Genomic DNA, 27,261 nt, shown 5'->3' with positions numbered 1-27,261 from the left:
TGGAGTTTCCAGTGTTGCTTTTGTTGTGTTTCACCTAACAAATAAACCTGACCAGAGTTAGACACACGCGAGGATAGGACACGGGGTCACCGTGGCGGGGGCTGGAGGCAAAGGGAGCTCAGGGCGAGCGCTGCGGGCGGCGCCGCTGCCATGGGCCGCACCGGGGCCACCACGGCGCCAACATCCACGTACCTGCGGCAGGGACGGCCACCACGGGGCAGGGACGGCCACCACGGCGCCAACATCCACGTACCTGCGGCAGGGACGGCCACCACGGGGCAGGGACGGCCACCACGGGGCCAACATCCACGTACCTGCGGCAGGGACGGCCAGGACGCTGCTTTCCCCAGGGGAAAAGGCTCCGCTGCAGGAGGAGCGCTCCCAGTTCGGCATTATTGGCACCGGCGGACTGAAGTCACCGTTCTCCGTTTGGCTAAGAAAAAGTGCTACTGAACTTAGTTACACTGTTACAACATCTACAGCCAAAATATTCAACAAAACTGCAATTTAATTTCAGAAAATGTGTTAAAATATATATATTTGTACATCAATTTGACACACTGCATCGTTTACACAAATGATGGTCTCTCTTGAAACTGTATTTATGAAATGTACATTTTTAATTTAAATACTCAGTATACACTGCACTTAATCTGCATGTTGCATTTATTAAATACATTAAAATCTGCAATGTAACAAAACGTTTTCTGCATACGAAATTCAAAACACCATTTTAAATGAACAAAAGATGGCTCACTTCATTTATTCCCAAGCAGTGCACAGCACACCAGCCCAGCGCCACCACCACCAGCTGTTCTCTCTTTATTCGACACTGTTCACAGACTGTTACATATACAATAAGAGTGCTGGATAAAAACATGAGGTACGAAAGTGGTTCAAAGATTATAAGTCATGCAGATCATGCTGGACAGCAAAGAAAGGTGTGAATGAGGAAACACTAAATAAAATACATAGAGAATGTGCATTATCAAATAAAAATCCAAAACAAAACCCAACTCAGTTACACAGCTTCGCTTCTTTGGTTACAAAGTAGGTTGAACAATTTCACAGCTTTTTATTCCCACCCCCAAAAAATGATACGAAATGTCAAAAAGCAGAGGAATCATGGCAATTTCTCTCTATCAGAAATAGAAACAGAAATGAGCAAAGTTTTCTTCATCAAAATAGCCCATCGATTATTTATTATATCACAAGAACTGGTGACTACCTGTACAGATGCACTATGGTCTTCATACTTACACTCTATACAAAATTTACATTCAAGCTGGATCTTTACTACCGTAAATAAATACCAAAGGTAAATTGCCATTAGTGTTAGAAATATGCCAGGATTCTTTTGTTCAATTATTGCCTAAACATTTTACCTATTAAACGCAATCCCATCTATCATTTTATTGATACATACATTTATTAAAAAAAAGTTCTGCGACATTGTTCATGTACATTATGAAAATAGCAGCCCTGTAATAAATAAAACAAATACATGAAACTAACGTAGGCAAACGTCGCTTATATTGAAAGAACAGTGGCTCTTCGGATGAGTTCTTACCAGACAGCGAGGCGCAAAGCGATCCGTGCGGGCGGGACGGGAACCCGGGACGGGAACCTGCCCCGCGGCCCCTGCCGCAGCCCGCGCCGCAGCCCCCGGCCCCGCCCACCGCGCCCCCGGCCCCGCCCACCGCGCCCCCGGCCCCGCCCACCGCGCCCCCGGCCCCGCTCTGCCCCATGATTGTCCAGTACTGACTCGGCCAGACACGCGACACGAGCGCAGCCGCTCGCTCCAGCCCCAGCAAAGACCACCAGCGGCACACGGACAGGCTGCTCCGGGTTCAACAAGACCAGGCTGCTCTCGGGTTTAACAAGGGCAGCACACACGGAGAGGCTGCTCCGGGTTCAACAAGACCAGGCTGCTCTCGGGTTTAACAAGGGCAGCACACACGGACAGGCTGCTCCGGGTTCAACAAGACCAGGCTGCTCTCGGGTTTAACAAGGGCAGCACACACGGAGAGGCTGCTCCCGGGTTTAACAAGACCAGGCTGCTCTCGGGTTTAACAAGACCGGCGCACACGGACAGGCTGCTCTCGGGTTTAAGAAGGGCAGCGGCACACGGACAGGCTGCTCTCGGGTTTAAGAAGGGCAGCGGCACACGGACAGGCTGCTCTCGGGTTTAACAAGACCAGCGCACACGGACAGGCTGCTCTCGGGTTTAACAAGACCAGCGCACACGGACAGGCTGCTCTCGGGTTTAACAAGACCAGCGCACATGGACAGGCTGCTCTCGGGTTTAACAAGACCAGCGCACACGGACAGGCTGCCGGGCCGGCGTTACGCGGAGGAGACGTTGGGCTGCGCGGGCTGCGCGGTGCTGCCGGGGGGGCCCTGCTGGCTGGAGAGCTGCGACAGCTGCTCAGTGTTGGAGAGAGATTTCAACAGTGCATTCTCTCGTTCAAGTAAAGAGTTTCTTTCCACTAATTCTTTGATTTGTTCCTTCAGGACTTCCACTTCTTCTCTTACTGCATACATCAAATGGCTTTTCACTAGATCCTGGGAAGAACAAGGTCACGGTTACACCAAGTCAAACAAGTTTGCTTCCACTCCAGTCCCCAAACTCACTATTTTACTGCTGTCGCTGCAATGAGCGGGAGCTGGGAAACTAAACCACTGTCTGAACAAAGTGGCCTCCAAGAGCTCCTGAACTCACTGAAAACTGGTCCTTACACCCAAAGCTTGTTTCCAGTGTTCGAGCGCCCTCGGTTACGCTGAAGACAAGGTCTGGACCCACGGTCCAGCTGCAGTGAACGCAGCGGCCACAGCTCTGACCCGCGGGCAGAGTCTGCGCCGGCACCGAGGGGCACGGACAGGAAGGCAGAAATCCAACAGATGGAACTGAGGCTGAACAAAGTGTCACGGATGGCACAGCGTAAGTGGCAATTAAGAAAAACTAGTAGGACTTCAATGTGCTATTTATTTTCAGCACCCTTTTAAGTTCAATCAGCTAGTTCACTCAAATTTGTAGGAAAATTCGTTTAAGAACACTACTGGGCCAGCAGTAAGAGCAAACCTGGTTTTCTGGTCTGAGACAGAAAAACCTCTTTCTCAAACGATGGTCTCAGTCTGACCCAACCAAAGGGATGCTGCAGACTCACAAACACAACGCAGCTGGACACTTATGCTCAGTGACGAGCCACTAATCCTTTCAGAAATAACAACTTGTATTTTACTTACCATTGCCTGTTCTATTTTGTTGTCAATGGCAACAACACTTGCACCAGATGCACTGTAAACATAAGGAGAAAACGTAGTGAGCATCACAGTATCATTCGACCCGTCCGCACCCGCGGGGCTCCCGGAGCACCGTCTCCCTGAGGCCAGAGCTCCAGACTCAGGGATTCAGCACGTGGTCGGGGCTCCTGCTCCCCCGCTGCATTGCCCGGTCTCTTAAGAGATGCTGCTCCCTCGTCTGTGATTCCTCAGCCTGTGCTTGTAACACCCGGAATCCCAGAAATGCATGAGAATAGACAGTAAATTAACTGCTTTGATTCCTTGCCTCATTTTTCAGTTTTCTTCACTGGGGAAAAGAGGGATTCAAGGGATATTCATGGGGCCTTTACCTCTGGTTTTATTTCTGCTATGTTGCTTTCATAAAGCATTGAAGAAAAAATGTTGTTATAGTATTTGTTCTTCGGCTTTACTTGAATATTCCTCCCCAGTCACTTTGCTCCCGGCTGACCCGCTGTATTTACAATTTGCAGACCACAGCAGAGCAGGAGGTGAGCGACCCCAACTCCACGAGCACACCCGCTCGGTTTCAATGAATTCTCACTGACCGCGTTTAACATCCAGAACCGCACTGCAGCGCTGGGCCCGGTCCTGCTCCAGAGACGGACCAGTGCGGAACAGCCCAACACCACAGCCCGGCCATCACCACGAGAACACGCGTGTACTGCGCTAAACCAGATGTGGAGCCACATCCCCACGGCCCAGCTGACAGCAGCCGGGCCTGCTCTGCAGGGGCTGGGGCGGGCGCTCTGATTGCCAGGGGCACTGACGGCCCTGATCTCTCCGTTGGGATGGACCCGCTGCTCTCCCCAGGCCAGCACTGGGCAAGTCCCGTGTTCCCAGCAGCCGGACAGGGCTCCCAGCACTGCAGGACGGCCCGGGCCCCGTCCCCACGCCAGCCCTCCCGCTCCGGGTCCCCGTCCCCTCTCCCACGCCAGCCCTCCCGCTCCGGGTCCCCGTCCCCTCTCCCACGCCAGCCCTCCCGCTCCGGGTCCCCGTCCCCTCTCCCACGCCAGCCCTCCCGCTCCGGGTCCCCGTCCCCTCTCCCACGCCAGCCCTCCCGCTCGGGTCCCCGTCCCCTCTCCCACGCCAGCCCTCCCGCTCCGGGTCCCCGTCCCCTCTCCCACGCCAGCCCTCCCGCTCCGGGGTCCCCGTCCCCTCTCCCACGCCAGCCCTCCCGCTCGGGTCCCCGTCCCCTCTCCCACGCCAGCCCTCCCGCTCTGGGTCCCCGTCCCCTCTCCCACGCCAGCCCTCCCGCTCCGGGTCCCCGTCCCCTCTCCCACGCCAGCCCTCCCGCTCGGGTCCCCGTCCCCTCTCCCACGCCAGCCCTCCCGCTCCGGGTCCCCGTCCCCTCTCCCACGCCAGCCCTCCCGCTCGGGTCCCCGTGTGTGACACGGGACCGCGGTTCTTGGCCGGGTCCCAGGCCCGGCAGCTATAACCGCTGATAAAGCTCCCAGCCGTGGAAGGTGCTATCAGCAGCGTGCAGCTACACTTCAAAAAGTTAACGTGGAAAAATGCCCAGTTTGCTTGGAAACTCCTCGCTCTGAAAATACGTAACGCTCGCTGAACCCAAGCATTCAGAAAAAACTACTGACGGCTCTTTAAAATGAGTACTGGCAACATGCTCAGCAGTACCGGTTACATAAGAAGAGCGAACTGAAAGAATTACGCTGCTCAGAAAAACCCATTTAACAAGGCTCAGAACTATCAGCACCAAGACCGGCTCTATTTCTAAACTGCACACGGCTTGTAATCCACGCTGTGAGACCTAAACACCCAGGTCACAAGAACACCGCTCCAGTGCCTCACCGTCCAAGCCCCTTCCAGCTACAGTATACACCTCTTGTCAATACTCAATACTTCAACTGTGACTTTGTTCTGTTCCTGTGGGTTTATGGTGCAGTTATGTACAACACTATCCAGCTCTTATGAATAAAGACCAACCACTATGCTGTGCTTTCAGACAAAGCTGATTGCTCCAGGAACCACAGAACTCTGACAATTTCTGTCAAAGCTGTAATACAGGGACAAAAATCCACATCAACCAAGGCAAGGCAGTTGAAATGGATGCATTAGGAACTTTTTCCTGTAATTGCAAACATGCCCTCGCTCAAGCCGAGCTCTGCAGCCAACTCCCCACGGCACAGCCTGCGGTGACCGAGCGGCGCGCGTCCCGTGCACCAGCCGGCCCGGCGCCACCGGCACGAGCGACCCGGCCGCCTCACAGACAGCAAACCCGCTCCTTCCGCCCTCCGCACCAGACGGGCCAACCCTGCTCAGCCTGAGCAACCACAACTGTGACCCTTTTAAAAAAATCCTAGTGGCTTAAATGTAATTTTTTCACATTTTTCTTCGAAAGGCCAATGGGCAAACTAAACTTTGACTGCTACGAACAGTGCTCAGCTATAGACGTGCACAGACAGGCGTGCAGCATTCGGAACACGGTGTTTTCAAACACTTAAAATTACGTAGTGTTTCAGGCACATTTCTCCTGCATGCCCACAACTCAAGGGCAGCACCGGCATTTTTTGGTTTCAAATGCCTCACAAACAAAGCAAGAAAGCTGTCCTGGACAATCATGGATACACAGATTAAGAAAATGGGAAGAGAACTGGTAAATCTAACTGTAAGTCTAATTTCTAATGCATGTTACTCGGCATACGGCAATGACACTTCCCACAAGCCGTTGCATTCTGAAAAGCCTCTGTATAATTCTGACTTCATCGCTGCAGAAGCTTCTCCTACGGAGACACAGTGTCCTGAGGGGACGGTGAGACGCTACTGGAAGGGTGTTTCGGTATCATCCAGCAGCTGCAATGTTGATCGAGTGTCTGGTAGCTCTGTTGGCACAACACACAGTGCACAACTTCACCGAAAATACAGGTATTATATAATCACCACGTAAGTGTTCTTTGGGAAGCCAATTTTTGCAGCTCAAGACAGCTTGCTCACTCTAGACTATTCCAGAACTCGAACAACACTGTTCACACAATGGGAAAGCGAATAGAACAAGTGACTAATGGAAAAATCGAGGATAAGTGCATCAGGAGACAGCAAAAAAAGTTAATGTCTCAATGTTAATTTGTTAATGGTTGGAAGAAAATTTAACCTTGAACTTCACCTGACATCCAGAGGCACCAAGATGTACTTCAGTGGTGAATTCGCCAAGCGCCCTGTGCCCAGCTTGGATTTTCACCATTCGTGTCTCTAGACGTCATGTCGTCCTCTAGACACACGCCCAAGGGCAAAATTCACTTCCAAATTGAGGTGGAAAGACTAGGAATAACACTTCAAAACAGAGGCATCTGGAGCTCTACTCACTATGTTTAGAGAAAGGATGCAGTGGTTAACTTGGAGATGCCCCGTCCTCAGTAACGCGTTTCACGCCAACGCTGGACGCGTTAGGAATGCGAGTGAAACAGCCCGAGCTGGGCACTGCGCAGGTATCAGCGTTCCACCGCAAATCCTGCTGCCTACACAATGGAAATGAATTCTGAAGCTTCAGGTTCTTCAGTCCGTAACAAAACCCCTCTGTGTTCAGCTGTATTGGTGATTATCTGCATGCTGCTTTCCCAAGGCATTTCGTAGCAGCCAGTCACACCCCAACAGGCTGCCGGACGCACGGGTTTTCTTGCTCTTTTCAGCATCAAGAGTTGCTGTAGACTTCACCTCATGCCTTTGGCTGACCAACCCCATCCCCGCACACGACTAACGCTGGAGCAGCACAGACTCCGTGCAGAGCCACCGAAGGGCACAGAGCCCCGGAGCCGCGGGACGGCCCATCCACACGCTCCAGATCTGCTGTGCTTTGCCGGCGCTGGGAAGACGCTCCACACCGGGGCTCCGACAGACGGGCCACCGGGGATCCCCGGTCCTGCTCACCCTGCCACTGCTCTACACCAAACTGCCCGGCCGCCCCTCTGCACGGAACAGTCAGCCGCCCTCAAGCGTCCCCACGCCTGTGTTGCTCACAACTGAACAACAGACTAAACCAGTGTGTTAATTACGCTCTTCCCTCTCTGGCTTACTCATTAACGAGCGACTGTAGTCCCTTCAGCAGCCACTCTTCATGTCTTACCAAGAAGAGTTGTCTATTCCATCCTCACCCACCTTGGAACAGTTAAGGCATGTTCAATCAGCCTCCACCCACCGATGAGATTTTGTAACGACAGCTTCCCAATACAATCAATTCTCTGGCCTCAAAAAAGTATCTGTGCAAATGTTTCAGGTTTTTGTGGTTTGTTGAAGCCACATGAGAACATGAGAACGTCCGAGGCACTGAGAAGGTTCCCCGGACAAGGCTGCAATGGAGCGCGAGACGTGCAACTCTCCAGTGTCCCCCGGACAAGGCTGCAATGGAGCGCGAGACGTGCCACTCTCCAGTGTCCCCCGGACAAGGCTGCAATGGAGCGCGAGACGTGCCACTCTCCAGTGTCCCCCAGGCTGCAATGGAGCGCGAGACGTGCCACCCTCCAGTGTCCCCCGGACAAGGCTGCAATGGAGCGCGAGACGTGCAACTCTCCAGTGTCCCCCGGACAAGGCTGCAATGGAGCGCGAGACATGCCGCTCTCCAGTGTCCCCCAGGCTGCAATGGAGCGCGAGACGTGCCACTCTCCACTGTCCCCCGGACAAGGCTGCAATGGAGCGCGAGACGTGCCACCCTCCAGTGTCCCCCGGACAAGGCTGCAATGGAGCGCGAGACGTGCCACTCTCCAGTGTCCCCCAGGCTGCAATGGAGCGCGAGACGTGCCACCCTCCAGTGTCCCCCAGGCTGCAATGGAGCGCGAGACGTGCCACTCTCCAGTGTCCCCCAGGCTGCAATGGAGCGCGAGACGAGCCACTCTCCAGTGTCCCCCGGACAAGGCCACAACCAGCGGTGCCACCCTCACCGCCTCGGGAGAGCAGCTGGTGTCCTGGACAGCCACGGGACAGGGACGTGAAGTCTGACAAAACCCACCAGGCGAGGAGAGGCTGTCAAAGCCAGAACAGCTTTCCTGGCCGTGCCCTGCAAGCTCCCTCCATTAAGTTTTCATGGGAAGTTTATTGTTGGAAGCTTTTCAGTCGCAGTCATCTAGTAAAGCAAAACTACAGAACATGATCTTAAAAACTAATAACTGGGTTATAAATGCAAAATCTGCCAAACCCTGTCACACGCTTTGGAACTGGAACAGATTAGAAGTTTAAAACTTGCATCAACCCTGATCAATTTGCTTCTGTTTTTAAAAATACCTGTTTTCACCAAAGTGAAATACCTGTTTTCACCAGCAAAGCGGCCAGCCAGTTTTTAAAGGAAGCCGGTTACATTCCCTACCTGAATTCAATGTTTTTCTATATCCCACACTTCCAGTACTCGCTTCGCCCATTGTACACAGACCTCAGATTCGTGAAGCCTCAACCTTAATCACAAATTGGTTTTAGGGTTTTTTTTGAATCAGCTTCCTCATCTTCAGAACTATTTCAAGTTAAGAGACACGCAAACAGAGAAGCAGAGGAAGGGCAGACCTTAAGGTGAGCTTCTGCTCTAACTACGTTTTGTATTCAAGGCCATGAAGTTTATTTCAGCTAAATAATGAGCCTAATTGGAACCCAAATACCAGCTCCATCCCATAAATACAGGAAAGTGGCATCGCCCAGAGCTTCAAGCAAAAATGCAATTTCAGACAAGTTTCTGCTAGGAAAGGGAGCCGTGCTATTGACACTCAGCCCAGTGGCAGCAGAGCGGCCAAGCCCAGAGCAGGGGCAGGGTGCGCGAGGGACCCGTCCCCAGCGGTGCTGCAGCACACGAACGCGGCCAAGCAAACTCAGGACGGGTTTCGCTCTCGGTCAGATGCAGCAGCGCAGGGACAGCGTCACAGCTCGCCAAGCTGCAGCACACAAACGCGGCCAAGCAAACTCAGGACGGGTTTCGCTCTGGGTCAGGCGCAGCAGCGCAGGGACAGCGTCACAGCTCGCCAAGCTGCAGCGCCGCGGCAGGCAGAGCACGGCCAGCGCGGGCCACGCCGCTCCAGCAACGCCGCACCGAGGCCAACACAGAGCACACCAAACCAAACCAGCGCCTCGGCATCGCTGCAGTGCGGGAAGGAAACAGTCTGCAGCTACTGATGAATTAGCGATGCATCTCTGGCAAGTCATATCCGCAACAGATAAGACTTCGTTGCGTCTCATTGCAGTTTCTCGCCACGAGTCTGATGCTAACTCGGCTGGTTTACTCCATCCTCGTATCTGGTCACGGTTGGTGTTTGTTCCCCTCTAGCTTCACTTCAGCAGAACGAAAGTAAGCCAGAACGCTTCCTTTCCTGCTTCTGAGACCAAAAGGTTTCAGATGCCAAAATTGTGTTTAAATATAACATTTTCACAACTGGTTTTCTGACACGGGACTCAACAGCCACGATGTCCAAAAGTTTCCTGTTTTTGGAAAGGAAGCTGTAAATATTGTAGTGCAGGTCAGCCTGGAGCTGACGAGCATTCACTGCTGCAGCTTACACATTATATACAACACGTGCACAGCGGAAAGGAGGGAGAAAAAACTCATGTCATACGTCAGACTTGTTGAGTACAAATACTCCACGACTCCTTTCGGGCCTTCAGGCTGCAGAAGCCCAACATGAAGTTTAAACACAAGCAGCAGTTCTGTGTAAACCAAAATGACGAGAAACGTGCATGGAGCGCAGCTGCTCATGCATCCCCCAGCACGTGCGCATTCCTCAGCACGTATGCATTCCGTACTTCACATCCATACCTATCCCAGAGGGTCTTTGACTCACGTAACTTGCTCAAATGGAACGCTTGGTAGAATGCAGTTGACGGATTCCTATGAGATCCAAGAATCAAACAGACACATTGACAATGGGTACATAATAAAATACTAACTCTCTTATTCAATCTGTATTACAGAGTAAATCAGCTGTCCAGACAGGTTACATTTATGTCCAAAAGTTCAGACTTCACGGTATGCCTAAAGAATGGTCTAATGACTGACAGGCCTTGCTGTTTCTATGGGTTTCCATTAAGGACACACTGCTTCAAATGGAAAAAGTAATCCTCAAGCTCTGTGGATTTGCACGCTATGCCAAGTTGCTATTGTAAAAAGACAACTGTAAAGCCATCAATGAAACATCTCCTGTCACAATGACAATCCCGTACAGATAGGCTGTATACCAATCTAATGCTATACGTACCTACATTCAAGAGATACCTTTCACAAAAGGTCTCTGCAAACAGTACCCACCATTCTGCTTGGCACCCCACTTCATATTAAAACATGCGAGTTCTCCAAGGGGCCTCAGAGTCAGAGCTCAAACTGCCACATTCCAGCTATGAAAGACTAAATGAAACCGAGCACCTGATCAAGTTAAAACTGAGCAGGGTAACCTCAACGCTCAGTGACCCTGCAGGCGGAGCCCGTCACCCTCGTGCCTCCCCTCCTCGGGGTGCCGCAGGCGCCCTGTCCGGGCGCTGTGCCGAGCGGCACATGGCAGCGCCCCAGGGACCCCGCCGGCACCGACCCGCGGCACAGACCCGGCCCAGCGCCAGCGCCAGACAGCCCGGCCCCACACACCCCACCACGGGCCATCGGGAGATCCCAGCACCCCAAAGCCTGGGCGCTTTGCTCACCAGGCACTGGACAAGCACAGTGTCACCACCCCGCTGCCGGTGGCCGTACCAGAGCATGACACTGCAGCTCCACAGCCCCTCCGCTCAATGCTGCTCTGGCTGTACCGGCCCTAGAAAAGAATGCAACAGCTGAGCTGCAAACTCTTCAGAAAAGTTGGTATTCAAACTCCTTTCAAAGCCAGGCTTAAAATTAGAAGTTTATACCAATGCTAGAAACACAAGTGCCCATCCCTTTTCTAGGTTTATGGCAAGACTGCTTTTAAAACAACTGTCTTAAAGTTATTTAATTATTTCAATTTAAGTACAATTACTGTATAGATGAAATCATAGAATAAAACAACAACAAAAATATAACAGAAGTGGCATCATAACAAAACCCTATGTGAAGTGACGTGATGCCTACGGCAGATGTGTACGGAAACCTCAGAAGGATAACGACATTTGTGCATCGGCAATGATCAGCAATCACCCATTTTAAGTGTCTGTCACTCCTCCCCACCCTTCAGAAAGAGTTCCATGGCATCTGGAGCTTAGCTCAAAACCTGCTACAGAAGTTGCTTGATCAAGCTGCTAAATATGCTTTTTTGTTGGTACTACTTATGTTTCAGAAGCATCACACACAAGCAATAACTAAATACAACTCCTCTAGGAAGAGAACGCAGTGGCTGGAGGACGCGGGCGCCGCAGGGGGAGCGCGCGGAGGCAGCGGCGCCCGCGGACGGGACGGGGACGGGGACGCCCCTTGGGGAGCGCTGGCCGGGCCCCTCGGGGCTCTGTGACGGGGACGCCCCTTGGGGAGCGCCGGCCGGGCCCCTCGGGGCTCTGTGACGGGGACGCCCCTTGGGGAGCGCCGGCCGGGCCCCTCGGGGCTCTGTGACGGGGACGCCCCTTGGGGAGCGCCGGCCGGGCCCCTTGGGGCTCTGTGACGGGGACGCCCCTTGGGGAGCGCCGGCCGGGCCCCTCGCGCTCTGTGACGGGGACGCCCCTTGGGGAGCGCCGGCCGGGCCCCTCGCGCTCTGTGACGGGGACGCCCCTTGGGGAGCGCCGGCCGGGCCCCTCGGGGCTCTGTGACGGGGACGCCCCTTGGGGAGCGCCGGCCGGGCCCCTCGCGCTCTGTGACGGGGACGCCCCTTGGGGAGCGCCGGCCGGGCCCCTCGCGCTCTGTGACGGGGACGCCCCTTGGGGAGCGCCGGCCGGGCCCCTCGCGCTCTGTGACGGGGACGCCCCTTGGGGAGCGCCGGCCGGGCCCCTCGCGCTCTGTGACGGGGACGCCCCTTGGGGAGCACCGGCCGGGCCCCTCGCGCTCTGTGACGGGGACGCCCCTTGGGGAGCACCGGCCGGGCCCCTCGGGGCTCTGTGACGGGGACGCCCCTTGGGGAGCGCCGGCCGGGCCCCTCGCTCTCCGTGACGGGGACGCCCCTTGGGGAGCGCCGGCCGGGCCCCTCGGGGCTCTGTGACGGGGACGCCCCTTGGGGAGCGCCGGCCGGGCCCTAGCGCTCTGTGACGGGGACGCCCCTTGGGGAGCGCCGGCCGGGCCCCTCGCGCTCTGCGAGGACCGTGCGGTCTCCTCCTCAGCTGGTGACTGTAAACACAATGGCATTTAGCTCCCGGCATTAATTGACTTGCAGCATATAAACCGCTGTTGCTATTGTTAGGTATAAAAAGTTGTGGTTTATAACCACACAGCACCTATTTTATACAGTCTATTTTTATACTGATACGCTATATGCTATATATTCTTGTACTATTCTTAAGCAAGTATCTGAAAAGGCATGACAAATTTTCCTCATTAAATTCCCATTTGTACCACGTGCTGTTGAAATTGCTTTTGCATTATTTCAGACAATTAAGAGAATTAAGAAAAGTTTTCTACTCTATAGCTGTATTTTAGCAAGCTGTTAATTGTGGAGGGGTGCTACCTAAACAGGAAAAACACATCCACAGAGGTAACACGAAAGATGCCTCATGTGCAGGTCTGATCTAGAACGACTGAGCTTCAGACTGTCAAGGCAGCTATTTTTAACCAAATCAAACAGGGAAACGGTAGAGAAAGACTAAAAGTTCCTCTCAGTCTGCAGAAACAATTGAGAAAGCAGCTCATAGAGGCAGCACAATGTACCTGCTGCTGGGTCACAGCTGGGACACCTGAAATCCCCACCACGCTGCCTGAGCTGAGCCTGGCACAGCAGGACCAGAGACAGAGCTGGGGGGACCCGAGAGCCGTGTCTCCTCCCCAGTGGGTGCGGGAGGTCAGGACTCGGTCCCGGGTGAGGACAGACGGACACTGGAGCTGGCGCAGGGCTGTCCCCAGCGATGAGGCGCAGGACAGCCCAGCTCAGGGGGGCACCGGCCGCTTCTCCATCTCCGCTGTCTGAGTTGCAGACAAAGCTCATACTGAAGCACCAAGCTTAAGATTAGAAACTGCCAGTAAAACACCCGTTGTTCTTGTGTTCCTGGTCTTAGAAATAAGGTCATTAATCATCCAGCGACGCACCAACAGGACCAGGAATTCAACAGAAAGCTATAGGAGCCTGACAACACTGTAAACTGAACTCTGTTCTCCAGCTACATTTACTAAAGAAGAGATGCTAGTATGTTACTTTGTACACCTACACTATTTCTACAGTGCCCAAACTGAATAAACACTTCAAGAAATAAGTGACTTAAGAACAGCCTAGAGATGAAGTCAGCAAATAAAAGTATTTAGCTTTTAGGCAACATCAGAATTATTATTTACCAAACAAGACCTGATGGTGAGCACACGGCCAAGAGAACTATCAGCACATATGGATGTGTTTGTACTCTGGTCATCAATACGGAACCAAGGCATGGAAAAACCTCACAGGAAGGTAAAGCCATCAGCTGCGCAGCGTGATGTGTGCTAAAGGACAACAAATTAACAAGTAAGGAGGGGTTAAAGTTGATAAGCGATCAGATGTATCACTACCCAAAGCATTGCCACCAGCAGGCCGTGTTGAACAGGCTGCTGGCTACGGCTGCGCTGAAGACTGACCAGGGCTGCTCTGAGGTAAAGCACTTCACGTGGTTTATTCAGAATCGGAACCAGGGGATTTGCAATCACTTGATCACAGCTCATCAGGAAACTCCCGGTAAAGTTTACACTAGTAACAGAACTCCCTTTTCTGGCCCCAGTTTTTTAAAAAGACATTTCACTTTTTTATTTATGTCGCCTTCTATTTAAAGCAACTGCAGTTCTGAATCAGCTTCATTTCATAAGATTCCACCTACCAAACAGAGTAACTGGAGTACAAAGCTTTGCAGGGGAGAACTGACGCAGACTCAATGTGGGGAAGTCAATGCGGAATTAAGGAAAAAAGTCTCAACATCAGAGCTCTTTTGTGCTCAATTACACATTCTGTCCACATAGTTCCTTAAAGCCATTACACCGGACATACCCTGAAAGCAGCACCGACTGCTGAGCCGCGCTCGGCTGCGGGTGGCACGAGGGCTGGCTCCGGCAGCCGCCCGCGGACCGGCCTGGACAGCAGCTCCGTCCACCGTGATGACCTCAGGGGCTCACAGCCTCCTGTACAGGCAAACAGCGCAGGAGAGGAGCGGGCATCCGCACAGACCTCATCTCCCCAGACACACAGCGCTGGAAACCACCACACCAGGACGTGCTCAACAGCTCTGCCAGCGCTTCACGGGGACGGGGATGGAGAACACGCAGATGCGCCTCACAGCCGCCGGGCAGCGCAAACTGACCACGCGCTCCCTCCCCGCGCTGCCAGGAACGATGACCAGCAGCTTCAGGTGACTTTGCTGAGAGACCAAGACATCCACATCACCTGGAACGGAACGGGACGGTCTGATCTCCGCAGCTCCATTTCCACCAGCTGCATCTCAACTCCTGATGGGCGGATTTCGAGTATCAGAAGAGAAAGAACCAGACTGTGCTACCGGAGTCACATCCTCCTTCGCTGACGGGTTCAAATAGTACTTTCTGATATGACTCTTTGATGCTAATCATGGAAAGAACAAGGCAAGTGCTCCTCTTCTCAATTTCTCCTTACTTCTTTCTGATTTCAGTAACTTTAGGGTCCAGCTCTCCCAAGTCCCAGAAACTGGTCCCCAAAGTGCAGGAGTCCTGTACGGTGGATAATGCTGTACTCCTGACAGCTTCAAGGTCCATCAGGACCGCTGACGAGCTCTTCCACCCGCTCCATCCCCTGTGCCCACCTCCCAGAGCCCGGCTGGGTGTGCTCCGAGCCCCTCCCGGCCGCTCTGGGGTCCCCAGACTCACCAGGACACAGAGCTCTGTGCGCTCGCGGAGCCGCCCTGCGCCCGGCCATTCCGCACGGACCCCCACAGGGCGCCAGGACCAGCGCGGTGCTCCTGTCCTGCGACCAAACACACCGAGTGCCCCGTGCCGCCTCCGGTTCTCGCGGGGGACACGGGACACGGCAGCTCACAGGACGCACAGCCCAGCCTCAGGAGAACAGAGCACACAGCAGATCGCAGCTCCCGAGAGAAACACCTAGAGATGAGCTGATAAACGTAATGGCAATGCAGAAGGTCTTGGCTTGACCCAGTCAGGGATTACTGCCACTGTTACAAATGTTTCACGAAAACCCCCAGAGAGGCCCCTCAATATTATCCACATTTGGATGAATTGAGACAAGCTTAAAAAACACACACACACACACACACACACACACACACACACACACACACACAACAAAAAACAAACAAACAAAACCCCACCAAACACACACACACACACACACACACAAAACCCCCATACAACCGAATTCTTGAAAGTAACTTATGTGGTCTCAACAAACATCGTGAACTTCACCTCCCCAGGAGACCCTCAGCGCCTCTGTGACTCCCCAGCTAACATCACCGGGCCAGACCCTTCTTCTGCAAATTATCCCACTCAAGAGAACAAGCTTGGAATGTGTTCAAGCAGCAGATCCTGACATGCAGGATGAAAGGAGGCAGTAAAAACCAACATAAGTTCTGTATTTCTGAGTTTCAAAAGATCCACATTTGCTAGTATTGCATTGTACATACAAAAAAAAAAATCAGGAAGAGATGTCAAAACTATTAAAAATATTGACTTTTACACAACTTGGCAGGTAAATAAAGAGGCATTTATTAATATGTATGAACATGCTGTGTAGAGGATGAGGCTGCTGGTGCCTGCCCTGCTGCCACAGCCCGATTTCCTCAGCCCCACTGATGGGAGGGAAAGCTGCTTGAGTCACTGGGGCAGCGGCCCTGCACAGCTCAACAGCTGCTGGGGAGTCCCTTTCAAAGAAAACAGCCCCAAATGAGCTTTTCTTTCTCCACTAAGTTGTAGTACAGCAGTTTCGGATATTTCAGTTATCTATAAATATAAGCGGTTCCTGGATTTTTGACAAAGTACTTCAGTATCTGTGGGGAAAAAAGCAAATGGCAGAAAACTGATTCAAGCAGACTCAGGCAAATCCCACCTGTCCTTACTTAGATGACGTGGGTCAAGAAAGCACCTATTAGCAAACATTTTCAATTAAATACTTTAAAAAATGTATTAGAACCTAGACCACGTATGGCACGGTTTATTACTAGCATATTATAATGTATTAGTTTGCCTCTCCACACCATTGACGAGCTCGTCAGCCGCGCTCCAGCCCCACGGCAGCGTGCCCTCACTGAAGCTGAAGGGAACACTGTCAGCGGGAGCTCGCTGCCGGGCTTGAGCAAACGGCATTCCTAAAACGGCATTTGCAGGGCTGGCCAAGGTATTCGACCACCTGCACCCAAACAGTGTTCTACACAGGACACATTCCCACGAGTCGTCACCTGCACCCCTGACACAGAGAAGCAAGCAGGGTTTTCTAACCCTCGGTTCTGATCAGCCCATCCTCCAATAAATCAGACAAGTTCAACTTGCTCCAGACCGATACAAAACCTTCAGACACTCCACTGAAACCAGCAGGTCACTGCTCCTCCACCCCACACACGCCACGCTCAGCCCCACGGACGGACGGGCAGGAGCGGGCCCTCGCTGCACGGGGGACGGGTCCCCGGCGGCAGGGACATGGGCACCCGCGCACACCCCGGAGGTCCCTCTGCACAGCAGGACACGCGTGCTCCGGGAGCTGCCCGGGCACTGCACAGCCTGCCGGGGAGCTGGTGGAGTGTCCGTCCTCGGGGTGTCCCAGGACTGTGTGACCCCGCTGGAGCAGGGCTGGGAGCGGACGGGACACGGGGCTGTGTGACCCCGCTGGAGCGGGGCTGGGAGCGGACGGGACACGGGGCTGTGTGACCCCGCTGGAGCAGGGCTGGGAGCGGACGGGACACGGGGCTGTGTGACCCCGCTGGAGCGGGGCTGGGAGCGGACGGGACACGGGGCTGTGTGACCCCGCTGGAGCAGGGCTGGGAGCGGACGGGACACGGGGCTGTGTGACCCCGCTGGAGCGGGGCTGGGAGCGGACGGGACACGGGGCTGTGTGACCCCGCTGGAGCAGGGCTGGGAGCGGACGGGACACGGGGCTGTGTGACCCCGCTGGAGCAGGGCTGGGAGCGGACGGGACACGGGGCTGTGTGACCCCGCTGGAGCGGGGCTGGGAGCGGACGGGACACGGGGCTGTGTGACCCCGCTGGAGCAGGGCTGGGAGCGGACGGGACACGGGGCTGTGTGACCCCGCTGGAGCAGGGCTGGGAGCGGACGGGACACGGGGCTGTGTGACCCCGCTGGAGCGGGGCTGGGAGCGGACGGGACACGGGGCTGTGTGACCCCGCTGGAGCGGGGCTGGGAGCGGACGGGACACGGGGCTGTGTGACCCTGCTGGAGCGGGGCTGGGAGCGGACGGGACACGGGGCTGTGTGACCCTGCTGGAGCGGGGCTGGGAGCGGACGGGACACGGGGCTGTGTGACCCTGCTGGAGCGGGGCTGGGAGCGGACGGGACACGGGGCTGTGTGACCCCGCTGGAGCGGGGCTGGGAGCGGACGGGACACGGGGCTGTGTGACCCCGCTGGAGCGGGGCTGGGAGCGGACGGGACACGGGGCTGTGTGACCCCGCTGGAGCGGGGCTGGGAGCGGACGGGACACGGGGCTGTGTGACCCTGCTGGAGCGGGGCTGGGAGCGGACGGGACACGGGGCTGTGTGACCCCGCTGGAGCGGGGCTGGGAGCGGACGGGACACGGGGCTGTGTGACCCCGCTGGAGCGGGGCTGGGAGCGGACGGGACACGGGGCTGTGTGACCCCGCTGGAGCGGGGCTGGGAGCGGACGGGACACGGGGCTGTGTGACCCTGCTGGAGCGGGGCTGGGACCGACGGGACACGGGGCTCTGCCGCCTCCGCTGCTCTGCCACCCCGCGACTGCTTCTGCTGCTGACACAGACCTCTACTCCAGTTTGTGATCTTAATGAGCACCAGACAAACAGGCCAGCTGTCACTGGGACAAGCTGGCACCTCTCTATGGTACTAATCAATATTTCTACCCTCTCTCTGCACTGTCAAAAGCATTCAAACAAGCTGTCGCGATACAAATGCATTACTCTGAGCTTCAAAGGGAGGACACATACAAAACACCTTTTGGAATAATATTATTTTGCATGACAAAAAAATTAAGACAAGCATCCAGCTGTCCTTCACATGGCTGAGTAACTCACCTGCCCTGCATAAGCATAAAGAAGTTACTGGCGCTCAATACGCATTTGTATTTTTATAGCACGAAGCTTAAAGATACAGGAATTTTCAAGAAAGGGAATGAACCTTACACTGCACTCGAAGTGACCTTTTCTGTGTGGAGAACCTCCTGAGAAGACAGTAGCCTTAGCAGTTGCTATAAATACTTCCATCATTACACTCTCGTCAAATATGGGAATAAAAGCAAACATCTGTGGCTGACAATCTAGATTCATCTACCAGAACTGAACCCGTGGTACTGCAGCAGGAGGCTCGCAGGAGGCTCCTATGGAATCCGTGCGGACACAAACAGGCCTGGCATTCTTGGGGAGCAACAGAAGCTGCTCATCACCAGCTTTCAAAGGGAAAACTGAACATGTAACCTCACAATGCAACAGGTTGATATTCAAATATCCAGTACAGTCACATGGAAAGACTCCTTTTTACTATAGTGTCACCTGAAGCCATAAAAGATTATCAGCACCACCTATAAAAACACACAGCCTGAGCGAAATTTCAGCTCTTGCGCAGTTTAATAGCAGTTCGGTAGTCCTGCCTGCTAAAAAACTCAAACACTTGAATATTCAGCTTTTAACAGGAAATTTTAAAAGGCTCCATGAAACACGGGCTGTTATTTCTACCATACAAGACAGCATTCAGAAAGCAGCCGTGGAACACTTGCGCTGTTCTACAGGGAGCAGCCAGCACTGAGCCGAGCGGAGCTGCGGAACACCGAGCCGCCCGGAGCCGCGGAACACCGAGCCGCCCGGAGCCGCGGAACACCGAGCCGCCCGCAGAGCAAACCAGCTCCGCGCCTCGGGAACTGCGTGCAAGTGCTGTCCCCCTTCCCTCCTCTCAATAACTCTCATCTGAAACACAGCTCACTAGTTTTAAGAACGTACTGACTGCTCCTCGACGAGGAGGCATTTCAGTGTTTAAACTGGGAAATGGTGCTGTTTTCCTGTTTAGCTATCTTGTAACACTCAAAAACCACCTGGCAGGTTAGGTTTCCCGGCATCTAGAAACTGGTGCGGTGCTGGAGTTACCTTATGTCATTTCTGTTATAGGAAGTACAGCAAAAAGCGGACACAACTCGCTGGAGCTCCGTCTGCACAAGCTATCGCTTGACAGCACCAACCGCAGCGCTCAGCTCCGAGTCCCCCCAGCGCCGCCTCCAGTGCTGCCAACGGCTGTGGAGCCGGAGGTGCTCCCGGCTCTGCAGCGCCTGTCCGGGCGTCATTCTCACCTGCTCCCACAAACCCTCGGAGCGGAGCTGAGACCTGCCAGTCTGCAGCACAGCCCAAAGCTCTACTGAGTTCATGAGCAAAGTGAAGGAGGTGACAATACTCAATAATAATGCAATTCAGATACTGCTTACTGGTACGTGTTTGCAAAATACCTTCATTTTTCTTTAGGAATAAAACAAAACACATCTATGGCAATACAAGAAGAGACACTTAGCAGAGTCCCATGAAGGCCCGCGCCCGGTTCTGTCCCTACGCCGTGAGCACGGTCTCAAGCGCTCAGCCCCGTGGCAGCCAGGGCCACACAGACGCGCTGGTGCTGAGCCGTGTTCTGCGCAGAGGCTGCAAGGCAGGTCTGCAGCAGCCCCGCTCCGTAGCCGACAGTTCACAATCGCAGCCATTCATGAGCGTCCCTGGAATACAGCCTGCTCAGCTATCTCTGGAAAATGATCTATACTCTGCTCTTTTTCCAACATGCCCAGTAATATTTTGCCCCAAAAGTCTGCCAAACATGTAGGAGGCTTGAACAAGCTTTCTCAGTTACATTCTTTTAACAGAGGCAACATATTTCTTTTCCCCCAAGAGCCAAAATAAAGTTATTAAGCCAGCTGGAATATTATGCTTGTCAACTACAAATGTGTGTACACACGGGCACGAAGGTGAGGGGAGGCTCCGACACGCGCCGACGCGCCACCCCCGCAGGCCCGCGGCGCCCCCAGGGCAACGCTGAGACCCGGCTCGACTTGGGCTCTACGGTACTTGTCGCTCTGGATTCAAAGTGGGTTGGAATATTCCCATCTGCCTCAACAACAGTACTATTTGCTCCACCCTTGAATACTGTTGCAGTTTATTCTACTTGAAGCCACATTTAGAGGGGAAAAGAAAACTGTTATGATGTAGATCTTTCATAACTCCTACAGAACATAACTTTCTTTTTAAGAGCTTAGCAATTCAGACACACCAACTGGAAAGACCCAGCTTTGCTTTCCAGAGGAGGGCTGCCATGCCAAGAGCATTCTTTCGGACCACCTACCCACCCTCTCCTCCTCTCCAGTAAAACTTCTTCATTAACTGATTCCTGGTTACTCACCAAGTCAATGCAAGGACCCGCAGCTTTGTCCAGCCCGCTGTGGAAGTGCACCACATCAGGACAGCAAACTAAAGATCTTCACACAATGTCTTGCAGAACAGGCAGTTCTAAGTCTACAGGTACATAGCTCTGTATTATCTATCTATACATCAGGCTATATAACCTTACATCTCCACCTCTTAGACAGAGTTCAATTTAAAACAGCGACTATAAGACAGCAATAATACAAAGAACTTTTTGCAGAAAGATGGGAACTGACAGGCTTTTCATATCAGATCTCTCTGTCTCCAACTTACTCAGTTTCTCTCATTCTGTTTTCAAAGAATTCCCATCCCAAACTTTTACCCTTCTAGCAGCTCCTCTTTATATTCAGAATGGTGCATGACTTCCTACATAAATCCAGGATATTTAGAGCTGTACAGTATTCCTTAATGAATCAGCACATTGGAAGATGACCACAGGAGCATGATCTACACAAGCTTCTCAAGCTTCAAGTATGTACAAATATTTAAATATAATTGAAGGTGCTGGAAGAAATACAGCTAGCTACCTACACATGGACCCCTCCTCCCTGGGGATGTCACACGTTAAGAGAACACACACAGTAAACTCTCCAAACAAACTCGCATTTCCCTCCTGCACCCGCCGGCAACAGTGACCCCCGCTGTGAACGCCCTTTGCGCCCTTGCCCCGTTCCTTCGGTCCGTGACAACCCTCAGCCTGTTAAGGACACTGGAAGGTCTTCATTCACTGCCTCACCACTGATTTCAGTAGGTAAAGCAGCTGGGCACAAGCCCATGGGAGTAGTTGTGTAATTTAAATGGCTGGAAAGAGGAAAAAAGCAGGAGCAAGAAGAGCAGAGCAGACACGCAGGAGCCAGTCTTACAGTAAACCCTTCTCAGGGAGTAAAGCAAATCGAAACAGAGGTAAAACAGCCTTTATAAGCTGCTAGGTTTGCTTATTTTCTCCTTTCTCTGTGTGAAACCAGTGGAAGTCGGGCCCCTGTTTGAGTGAGGGAAGCAGAGTACCCCCGGATCCAGCGGCTGTGCGCCCCTGCTCCGCACGCCGCCCAGGCCTGGGCCGGCACCTTCCCTGCTCAGCCGCAGCGCCGGGAAAGCTGCGCGAGCCGGAGAGACTCTCGCACCGTGCGGCTCCTTGCCCAGGGTTCACTCCAGCAGACAAGGTTTTATCACCCCGTGCAGAAGCGGACGGCTGAGAAGTACGTGTTTCTGTCCAGATAACCACTAGTTAGCTTCTCTGCTGAACGCTGTAAAGCGGCACGTCAAAAAGAGCGCTCCGCATTCGGAGTCCATTCCCTCTTCTTACTCATAGTTCCCATGGCCAGGTTTCTGAAAAGTTTCTTCAGAACCAAAAGCGTGAGGCAATGCTGCAAGGCGGCTCAGGTTCAACAACAGAACAGAAACAACCTTTAAAATCACTGTGCAGGGTGAGAGCACCAACAACTGTCTCACTGGTGTGCAACACAAAGCTGGCAGCCTACAGTGTGGAGTAAGTAGAACAAGTTTCCTTATCGTTACATAAAATTACTCATTTGTCACAGATAATCATGTCTGTTACTACAATTTATATAAAGTATTAGAAACTGTGCAAAACAAATGCAAAATACATGCCTTTCCAACTCCTTAAGCATCAGAATGATTAAATAAAAGACAACTCATCTTCTGATAATACACTGAGCTATGAAAACCCCTACCAGCCGAAATCTAACCTGTTTGCACAACAAAGAGTTCGTCAGCTGGGTCAGCAATCCTCTTACAGCAGGCACAACCTCCAGAAAATTGTAACTGTTTAACTTTTAAGTCATCTACCACTTTAGTCAGAACGAGCACAACTCTCCAATACAGCTTGGGCTCGCACAAAGGTTTGAGCAGCGTCGCTGTCTCAAGCGCAGCGTGGGCCACAGCTCCAGGGAGCGCAAGGCCTGCGCTACTGCGGACTCATCAACACCAACTCAGGTACCTTCTCAGTGCACTACACCCCAACCCCAACCCCACGGTGCTCTGAGCAACACTGACCACGCTGTCTTGAAGTCTGCTATTCTACCAAGGCTTACAGGATAATTCAGCACATCAGACCTTCTCATAATGGTATTCATCCTATTTTTAAAAATACAAATGTGTATAACCCGCATGTACTTCATTCCTCCAAACTGTACTAATCCCAACAGTAAACATTAATGACGTTAATTCAGTGCTCAAACACTGCTTTCCTGAAAGTCGTCTCACAGAAGTCAATCACGAACAGTTCCGCTCAGAGCAGCCTGACGAGCTGTGAGCAGGTCGCATCGCGCTGTCTCCCAGGCCCTCCGAGAGCCTGCTCACACCACACACCTTTGTTACAGCAGGAGTTCCAAACTGCTTTCCTATAAAGAAACCTCACTGCACGGCCGTACTTCCCACGGCGGCCCCATCCTCACCCAAGCCAGCAGTGTCTCCTTGATGCAACGCAAAGACCTTTATCTGCAGAGCTTTCCCTGCACAATGGCATTCGAGTTCATTCCTGGATGCAAGTACTTTCCTTACTGATACCATCACTTATTACTTTCCCTTATTACTTTTCCTTACTGATATTATAATAAAATGCAAATTCAACAGCAGGACAAAGATCCAGAATCTGTGTTACAGGCCTGCAGTTTTCCAAGATAGCTCACCCAATGGCCCCAACCATTTCTAACAAACCCTGCAATACTGTGGCGCTGACAACCCCACTTCAGCCCAACTGCCATTCGAGTGGCTCATGGTGCCCTGAGGGACAGGAGAGAACAGGGCTCCTCAGGTGCAGAAGGACGGTCGTCAGGCTCTGAGCGGGAGGAAGGCATTATTTGTGCATTAAGCAGCTTTCAGGCTGTTTGCCCTGTTTTGTGAGAAAAGTAACCACACAGCCTGAGAAGAACAAGTATGGTTCACTACTTGCTTAAACACTTTATGTTTTGTACTCTTCAAAAAAAGAAAAAAAAAAAAAAGAGTAGCTCAAGCAAATTTCAGTGTGACTTTCTGCAAATACAAACTCATAAGAAACACTTGACAGCAAATCAAAAGTTGATTTTTCTCCCATAAGAAAAGGTATTTTTACGGTGTTATAAAATAATTCATACCTGTCTTCATCACCATCAACAGGAATAGATATGCCAAACACAGAGCTGGCAAGACTGTTCATAGGAGTACTCGCAGGTAACTGAAGAGGATTTGCTAGAGTGTCTGGAATGGGAGGCTTCACAGGAGGTTTATTTTCAGCTATAAGAGAAAGTGGTGGCTGAGGTAGGGGTTCCGATTTTCTTCTAGTATCGTCAATCTGGCCTACTAAGGATTGCGCTTGAGTCTGAAACTGTCCGAGGCCCGACTGTGGCAGACCTGCAGGTACGTTAGGCGTGCCTTGCATTAACGAGTGCCCGACATGCTGCGGCTGGACGCCGCCAGTACTTCTGCTGACAGAAGTGTGGCTGGGCAGCTGGGACTGGACCAGCGTAACAGGGACATTTGGCAGAGTAACAGAAGCGGTGGTAGACACACCAGGCACACTTGTACCGGGCACGGCCGCAGGCACGTTCTGAGCTCCAGAGACCACGGCGTGGGGAGCGCCAGGCATTCCGGACACTTGACTGCTTCCACCCATTTGATGCTGAGTCACAGATTTCTGTTGCACAACCCCTGCGTGTCCGATGCCTGGCTGCACCACACCTCCTGGTTGCGGAACGGCAGTCTGACTACCTTGTGTCTGGCCGCTCTGCATTAATCCCGATCCCTGTCCGACTGCTTCGCCAGGCTGCGCCGACACCCCCATTGCTGGCGCTCCCACAGGTGAGGGATTCTGGCCCGTCACCTGCCCCACAGGAAGGCTGGAAGCCACAGTACTTGGAGCAGAGCCCGCAGCAGCCTGTTGAATAGCTCCTTGAGACGGCATCATTGTCATGTGCTGCATGTATTCGGTCTGGCCAGAAGGTTGCGCAGGCAGTAGATGCACTGGTGGAATCTGGGACTGAGAATAAGCAAATTGTTGAGGCTGAGTCACTGGTATGTTTGCCTGCTGCACCTGCTGCTGTGCCACAGGAATGCTCGGCTGCCCCACCGGCACAGTTGGGGGTGCCATGCCTTTCCCGTTGGGTCCAGCCTGTGCAACACCCTGCGCATTTACCTGTGGCTGCGATTGCTGTGGCACCATCATTTGCTGATTTGCTACCGAAGCCCCAGAAAACATAGGCTGAGCAGTACTTTGAGGCATGGCCCCACCTATGGGCTGCTGAGGCTGCTGTTGTTGCCCAATGACAAAACTAGGTTGCTGTAGGGCGGACTGGTTCATTTTCTCTGTCTGCAGCAGCTGTGACACAGCAGTCAGGGAACTGTCAGCTATAGAATCGGGGCCGTGGGCCGACGCTGGCACAGCCGAGACCACGATGGAACCTCCTGTGGCACCAAGGCCACTGTCCCTCTCTTGAGCAGCCTGCTCAAAGGTGCTGCTGTGCCGAATGCAATCACCAGTCCTGCCCATGACACCACCACCATCTGAGTCCCGGTCGTAATACTCCATACACGTCCATCGTCCTCGCCTGTAGGGCTCCCCTGTGCCATGGTCCAGCTTGATCACCCTGAAGCGTGAGCTGCACGCAGCAGCCACCGTCTGAGACATCGTCCCAGCAGCGGCTGATGCAGAAGGCCCCGTGGAGGGCACGGCAGTCTGAGCGCTGCTGCCTCCTGCCCCGGCAGCGCCAGCAGCTGCCAGGGGCACAGCGGAGCTCTTGGGCACGGCTCCCCCGTTGGGGGCCACAGCCGGCAGAGCCGCAGCGACCCCCCCAGCAGCCACGGCCAGCTGCCCGTCCAGAAGGGGGTTCGGAGAGACGTTGCCAGGAGTTTCAGCCTCGCCCACATTGTTGAGAGTCTCTTCGGAGGAGCTGCGCTCACAGACGTCCTCGGGGCCGTAGTCGGTGGCGCGGGACACATCGAAGATCTCAGAAGACACGTCCTCGGTGCGGGACTCATCCGGGTCGTCCAGGCTCTCGGTGTCCTCGGTGATGCTGCTGGCCACCTGGGCCGTGGTCACGCTGGTGATCTGGAAGCAGCTCTTCTTCTTGGCCGGCATCTTGGACATGCTGCCGCGGCGGGAGGGGCTGCGCCGGCCGGGCGAGGCGGCGCGGGGCCGGGCGGGCTGCGCTGTCACGACGTGCCGGCCGGGCCCCCGGCGCTACCGCACATCCTCCGCCCGCTTCCTGCGGCGGGCAGGCGGGCCGCGGGGGGCGGCGGGGCTCCTCCTCTTCCTCCCCGCCGCAGCCCTCCTCCCGCGGCCGGGCCGCCGGCCTCCTCCTCGCCTCGGCCCCCGCTCCGAGCGCGGCGGCGCCGGCCGAGCGCCCCGCGGCTTCCTGCCGGGCTCGGCGCGGGCCCCGGGCGGGCGCGGAGGCCGCAGCCCCGGAGCCGCGGCCCGCCCCGCGCGAGGGGCCCCGCGGCGGCCGGGCGAGGCCCAGGCGGCTCCGTCTCCCCCCCCCGGCCCTGTCTCCGCGCTCTACCTGGAGACCAGCGCCAGGCGCATCCTGCTCGGAACCAGCCCGCGGGAGAGCCCCGCGGGCAGCCCCCCGGGGCGGAGGGCCGGCGCGGTGAACGAGGCGGCGGCGAGGCGGCCCTTCCGCGGCGGGCGGGCGCGGGCGGCCCCGCTGCGCTGCGGCGGCCCCGGGAGCGCGGGCTCCGACTGCGGCTCCTGCGCCCAAGATGGGGCTCAACTTGTGCGCTGCACCCTGGGAAGGGCCCCGGCCACGCCCCCCGACGCTGCTGCGTGCTTACGTCACGCCCCGCCGGCGGGGCGGGGAGCGGCGAGCGGAGCGTGCGGTGGCCGTTTGGAATGTGCCACCGCCCCCCGGCACCCCCCACACCCCCCGCCCGGCTTGGTCCCTCCCGGCCGCGTGCGCAGCGCCGGGCTGGAGGAGCGTGCGGGCCCGCGTTGAGTTTAATGCACGGAGACCGGCGGGGGCGGGGCCGGGGCCGTGCCCGTGCGGGTTCGGTTCAATGCACGGAGCCCAGCGGGGCCGGGCCGTGCCCGTGCGGGTTCGGTTCAGTGCACGGAGCCCAGCGGGGCCGGGCCGTGCCCTTGCGGGTTCGGTTCAATGCACGGAGCCCAGCGGGGCGGGGCCGTGCCCTTGCGGGTTCGGTTCAGTGCACGGAGCCCAGCGGGGCGGGGCCGTGCCCGTGCGGGTTCGGTTCAATGCACGGAGCCCAGCGGGGCCGGGCCGTGCCCGTGCGGGTTCGGTTCAATGCACGGAGCCCAGCGGGGCCGGGCCGTGCCCGTGCGGGTTCGGTTCAGTGCACGGAGCCCAGCGGGCCGGGCCGTGCCCGTGCGGGTTCGGTTCAATGCACGGAGCCCAGCGGGGCG

General features: G+C 54.6%; 1 protein-coding gene across 2 annotated transcripts; it reads right to left on the bottom strand.

The window, feature by feature from the left end:
- Positions 1–648: 648 nt before the first annotated feature.
- On the bottom strand, positions 649–26,604 carry TSC22D2 (TSC22 domain family member 2). 2 transcript variants are annotated; one of them, XM_082055081.1, is made up of 4 exons: positions 24,005–26,604; positions 10,040–10,111; positions 3,247–3,298; positions 649–2,565 (listed from the first exon to the last, which is right to left on the bottom strand). In XM_082055081.1, exons 1-4 carry the CDS (start codon positions 25,990–25,992, stop codon positions 2,347–2,349), a joined length of 2,331 nt encoding a protein of 776 aa, XP_081911207.1. In that variant the 5' UTR covers positions 25,993–26,604; the 3' UTR covers positions 649–2,346. The 2 variants fall into 2 exon arrangements, with proteins under 2 accessions (XP_081911207.1, XP_081911208.1); XM_082055082.1 differs by lacking the exon at positions 10,040–10,111.
- Between the last annotated feature and the right edge of the window lie 657 nt (positions 26,605–27,261).

The sequence above is a fragment of the Streptopelia decaocto genome (genome assembly GCF_964273445.1).
Source record: "Streptopelia decaocto genome assembly, chromosome: 6".
NCBI lineage: Eukaryota > Metazoa > Chordata > Aves > Columbiformes > Columbidae > Streptopelia > Streptopelia decaocto.
The sequence above is the reverse complement of the archived record's forward strand: the minus strand, read 5'-3'. Positions and strand labels throughout refer to the sequence as shown.

What these genes read in the sequence shown, in the direction of transcription:
- TSC22D2 (XM_082055081.1), bottom strand. Translation starts at nt 25,992, where the DNA reads ATGTCCAAGATGCCGGCCAAGAAGAAGAGCTGCTTCCAGATCACCAGC. An exon ending in TCAAAGACCCTCTGGGATAG is followed by an intron (nt 3,299 to 10,039) that starts GTATGGATGTGA and finishes TTATGTTTACAG; the next exon opens with TGCATCTGGTGCAAGTGTTG. An exon ending in ACAAAATAGAACAGGCAATG is followed by an intron (nt 2,566 to 3,246) that starts GTAAGTAAAATA and finishes TGTTCTTCCCAG; the next exon opens with GATCTAGTGAAAAGCCATTT.